The sequence below is a fragment of the Mesoplodon mirus genome (genome assembly GCF_964341445.2).
Source record: "Mesoplodon mirus genome assembly, chromosome: X".
Lineage (NCBI taxonomy): Eukaryota > Metazoa > Chordata > Mammalia > Artiodactyla > Ziphiidae > Mesoplodon > Mesoplodon mirus.
Window position 1 is genome coordinate 47,156,819 of NC_138981.1, and position 5,492 is coordinate 47,162,310.

At 44.1% G+C, this 5,492-nt stretch overlaps 1 protein-coding gene across 1 annotated transcript; it reads left to right on the forward strand.

Moving 5' to 3' along the window:
- Positions 1-2,540: 2,540 nt before the first annotated feature.
- On the forward strand, positions 2,541-5,087 carry GSPT2 (G1 to S phase transition 2). The gene is made up of 2 exons (XM_082610035.1): positions 2,541-2,645; positions 2,752-5,087. Exon 2 carries the CDS (start codon positions 2,763-2,765, stop codon positions 4,659-4,661), a length of 1,899 nt encoding a protein of 632 aa, XP_082466161.1. The 5' UTR covers positions 2,541-2,645; positions 2,752-2,762; the 3' UTR covers positions 4,662-5,087.
- The last annotated feature ends 405 nt before the right edge of the window (positions 5,088-5,492 follow it).

The window sequence follows — 5,492 nt, forward strand, 5'->3', positions numbered from 1 at the left end:
TGACATATATCACAGCACGATCCTTTTTGACCCACCTCCTAGAGAAATGGAACCAAAACAAAAATAAACAAATGGGAAGAGGGAAGCAGCCGCATAGCACAGGGAGATCAGCTCGATGCTTTGTGACCACCTAGAGCGGTGGGATAGGGAGGGTGGGAGGGAGGGAGATGCAAGAGGGAAGAGATATGGGGATATATGTATATGTATAACTGATTCACTTTGTTATAAAGCAGAAACTAACACATCATTTTAAAGCAATTATACTCCAATAAAGATGTTTAAAAAAAAGCTAGGCAAAATTGAACTGTAGTGCTTGAGTATACATTTGTGTGATAAAACTGTACAGAAAATCATGAAGGTGATTACCATAAATGTCAGCATAGTGGTTACATTTAAGGATGGAAGGAGTGGGCTGTGTTTGGACAGGGTACAGAGAAGCCTTCTGGATTGGCTGGCAAAGTTCTATTGATTTGGGTGGTGGTTAGGAGTGTGTTTTCCTTCTAAGTCAATAAGCTATAATTTTGTTTTCTGCAATTTTCAGTATTTGTGCTATATTTTGCAATAAAAAATTTTAAGTGGAAAATGATTGAATTAAGCAGTGGCCAGATCTTTCCTTTGATGGGGCTTCTCCCATATACTGATGAACTCTCTCAAAGTTCTAGGCAGATCAACTGGAGACAATCAGCCCATCACACAAACAAAGAGCGTTTTGTCCAAGGTTAGTCTCTGTGTATATAGCCTGGTCAATGTTTCTTTCTCTTGGGTGTATCTGCCTCTCCCTGAGCCCCAAGGATGATGGCTTGTGAAGACATCCAGTCACCATTTCTCATTTCTCCTTTAGTTTTCTAAAAGTGAATCATCCTCTGTTCTCTAACAGAGATATTATTAAGTAGCATTTACACTAATATTCTCATGATCAATACAAATGACCCAGGTAAAGGGAATGTCTCTGGTCTGTTCCACTTCCTTTCTATTAGTAACTTTATGTGAACACAATTGCCTAAACCTTGACAAGTTCTCCCAGAGACATTTTAGTAAGTCTATCTGAGGTTCACAGCATGCCCAAGAAAGGCTCCAGCACATTGTAGAGTGCTGTCCAAGGGTCTCTGCATTCACCCTCTCATTTCTTCCTATTCTTTGTGATTAGGTGTGTACATTCTCTTTATGTGATAGCGAATAATTAAGCCATTACCTGAGGCAAAAAGAATGAAGGGGTTTCACATCTAATGGCTTGGGAACAGCACAGAGCTAGTAAAATAGTGGCAAACCCAGACTGAAACCACCAAGGATCCAAGTGTGTTAGACATACGACATTTTTTTCTACCCCTGAAATCTGCAGAACAAATTTCTTAAGTTATAAATCAGTTACTAATGTTTACATTTTGGGTTGTTGTTGGATGTATTTAATATCCACCTCTATGACTTCGTCTTGTACTAGAAAACTGCATTTTCCCAGTATCCTTTTTCTATTTCAGTTTGATCTAAATTAAGATAAATTACAATGTAGCTCTTCTAGGCTTTGGCTCAAATGTTACAAACTCTTTCTAAGAGTGAGATTCTATTGCTTAGGGTCTTATGGACTTTGCCCATCTCGGAGGTCTTAATCGGCTTAATTAGGCTGATACCCACAAGCCTTGTAAGGTTCCAATATGACACTGATTCTTTCTTAGAGCAAACCCAGTATCAGCAGTAAGGTTCCAGGCCCCCAGAATTAGAGAGGAAATTCTGTGGACCTACAGTGTACTCCAGGGAGGTGCTGGTGAGTGGGGCAGGTACACCAGAATACAGTTGGTTAGAAGAATACAAGTGATCTGAGTCCTGTGCCTGTCTATGTGATCCAACACCGCATCACAGGCCAGCTATTGTCCTGGCACCTGCACAAATGCTGTAGGTTGCGCAGCTTTACCAGGACAAGGGTCTCCTTGGGAATTCCTTCCATGTAGATACAGCCAAAGTGCTTAACATGAAAAAAGGTTATAACCCCATCTTTACACGGTAGAAGCCATCAGCCAAAGTTATAGGCTTCTGGCGGGTCGGGGGCAGGGGCGGGAGGGGCAGCATTGGAAAAGGGAAATCCAAAGGCCTCGGGTTTCAAATTAATACTGATTTAAAGTCGCATTTCCAAGGTTTGGCTTCATCTCCCTGTATTTCAAGAGCGCCTCCCTGATCACTAATTTCTTCCTTCGGTTGCTGGGTAAACCTTTAACCCCTATCCTACCTCCATTTGTTCAATAGGAATTTTCATTTTCACTTGAATCTTGAGTAGAGTTGGAAATCAGGTGTGCCTGTCTAGGCTTCATTAAATCGTGGTCAAATCGCTCTTCCGGAGCGCGTGAACAAAAATGAATGGACATTTACGTAAAAAAAAAAAAAAAAAAAAAAAAAGAGAGAGAGAGAGAGACAGAGACAGAGACTTTCGGACTTCACCCAGGACTGAGGATGCAGGAGGCCGAGCGTACGGATGGCAGCGAGAGGTCAATCCCCGCCCGGCGCCGGGTCGGCGGTGGAGGAGTCGGAAGTGGTCGGGGTTTGGGGGAGGAGATCCGCTCACACACAACAGGAGAGGCTGCGCCGCCATATCTGCTGCCGCCGCCGCAGTTGCGAATGCAGCGTCGGGACCGGGCTGCCTCCGCGCCGCCGCTAAGGTTCGTGTCGCTCCCCCCCGAGCCCCTTGCTCTTGCCGCCTCACCCCCGGCGGCACTGCCCGCTCTTTCTGGCCCGTTGAGCCCGCTCCCTCCCCGCATCCATCAGGGCTGAGGACCATGGATCCGGGCAGCAGCAGCAGCAGCGACTCGGCTCCCGACTGCTGGGACCAGGTGGACATGGAAGCACCGGGTTTGGCCCCGAGCGGGGACCGAGCCGCCTCGGCGGCTGCGGCGGCGGCGGCCGAGGCCCAGCGTGAGCCCCTCAGCTCGGCCTTCAGCCGACAGCTCAACGTCAACGCCAAACCCTTCGTGCCTAACGTCCACGCCGCGGAGTTCGTGCCGTCCTTCCTGCGGGGCCCGTGCCAGCCGCAGACCCCCCCGGCCGACGCCCCCGGCATCGATGAAACCTGCCCCGGCGCGGGCGACCCTCAAGGTAAAAGGCTGGGACGGGGGGCACCTGTGGAACATTCCAAAGAGGAACAGTTAGTGTGGCGTGAAGGTTCCAATTCAGCCGTTACCATGGAACTTTCGGAACCTGTTGTAGAAAATGGAGAGGTGGAGATGGTCTTAGAAGAATCATGGGAGCACAATAAAGAAGTAAGTGAAGCTGAGCCAGGGGGTAGTTCCTTGGGAGATTCGGGGCCCCCAGAAGAAAGTGGCCAGGAATTGATTGAGAAAGAGGAAATCAGAAAATCGAAATCTGTGGTCGTCCCCTCAGGTGCTCCTAAAAAAGAACACGTAAATGTGGTATTCATTGGGCATGTAGATGCCGGAAAGTCAACCATTGGAGGACAGATCATGTTTTTGACAGGAATGGTTGACAAAAGGACACTTGAGAAATATGAAAGAGAAGCTAAAGAAAAAAACAGAGAAACTTGGTATTTGTCCTGGGCCTTAGATACAAATCAGGAAGAACGAGACAAGGGTAAAACAGTAGAAGTGGGTCGTGCCTATTTTGAAACAGAAAAGAAACATTTCACAATTTTAGATGCCCCTGGCCACAAGAGTTTTGTCCCAAATATGATTGGTGGTGCTTCTCAAGCTGATTTGGCTGTACTGGTAATCTCTGCCAGGAAAGGAGAGTTTGAGACTGGATTTGAAAAAGGTGGACAGACAAGAGAACATGCGATGTTGGCAAAAACAGCAGGGGTGAAATATTTAATAGTGCTTATTAATAAGATGGATGATCCCACAGTAAATTGGAGCAGCGAGAGATATGAAGAATGTAAAGAAAAGCTAGTGCCCTTTTTGAAGAAAGTCGGCTTCAGTCCCAAAAAGGACATTCACTTTATGCCCTGCTCAGGGCTTACCGGGGCAAATATTAAAGAGCAATCAGATTTCTGCCCTTGGTACACTGGATTACCATTCATTCCGTATTTGGATAATATGCCAAACTTCAACAGATCCATTGATGGACCAATTAGACTGCCAATTGTGGATAAGTACAAGGATATGGGCACTGTGGTCCTGGGAAAGCTGGAATCAGGATCCATTTTTAAAGGCCAGCAGCTTGTGATGATGCCAAACAAGCACAATGTGGAAGTTCTTGGAATACTTTCTGATGATGCTGAAACTGATTATGTAGCCCCAGGTGAAAACCTTAAAATCAGACTGAAGGGAATTGAAGAAGAAGAGATTCTTCCAGGATTCATACTCTGTGATCCTAATAATCTTTGCCATTCTGGACGCACATTTGATGTTCAGATAGTGATTATTGAGCACAAATCCATCATCTGCCCAGGTTATAATGCGGTGCTGCACATTCATACTTGTATTGAGGAAGTTGAGATAACAGCCTTAATCTCCTTGGTAGATAAAAAATCAGGAGAAAAGAGTAAGACACGGCCCCGCTTCGTGAAACAAGATCAAGTGTGCATTGCCCGTTTAAGGACAGCAGGAACTATCTGCCTTGAGACATTCAAAGATTTTCCTCAAATGGGTCGTTTTACTTTAAGAGATGAGGGTAAGACCATTGCGATTGGAAAAGTTCTGAAACTGGTCCCAGAGAAGGACTAAGCAGTTTTCTTGTTGCCCCTACACAATACTGTGAGAATTGACTACAAAAGTTCACCACCTTCTCTTATTTACTGCCCATTGAGAGACTTTTCTCCATATTTTGCAAAGAAAAATTTCACAGCAAAAATCCATGTTTTGTCAGCTTTCTCATGTTGAGATCTCAGTTGTGTCACTGCTGAATTTACCCATAAGTTTCCTCCTCCTATGCCATTCTGCTTCCTTGAACAGAATCAGTAATAGCTTTGTAAGTGATGTGGATGTAATTGTCTATAACAATGAAAAATTAATATATTTTTTAATTTTTCATTTTCCCTTAGGATATTTAGACAACCCTTGTTCCACGCAGACCAATCAGAGTGTGTCAGTGTGTGTGTACATGTTAAAAAGACAACTAACATGTGAATAAAATATTCCATTTGAAACTCTTATTGGTATTTGAAATGCTTTTGAATATTTTTTTAAATTTGTCTGTAATACTTCTCAATTAGGTTTTTTACTGTCTCAAGTAACTGAATACATTTTATTACCTGGGCTTTTAACAACTGTCCTGCACTCACTGTTTTAAATGAGGAATTTACAAACAATGCACAGGTTTGTGTTAAAGGAAAAATTTTAATTTTGAGAAAAATAATTTAGAGCTCTTCCCAATGAACTTTGTTTTCTGTGTTCAAGTCCAGTCAATAAAGGAGCTCTTCTGCTTCCCCACTTGTGATTTGAAAAAGAAAAGCTCAGGCCATCTATCAAGTCCCCGAATGTTGAACATGGCCAGATTACAAATATACCTGGGGATTCAGACCGTATGTTGACTAGACTGTTATCTGCACTCCCTCA

What these genes read in the sequence shown, in the direction of transcription:
- GSPT2 (XM_082610035.1), top strand. Translation starts at nt 2,763, where the DNA reads ATGGATCCGGGCAGCAGCAGCAGCAGCGACTCGGCTCCCGACTGCTGG.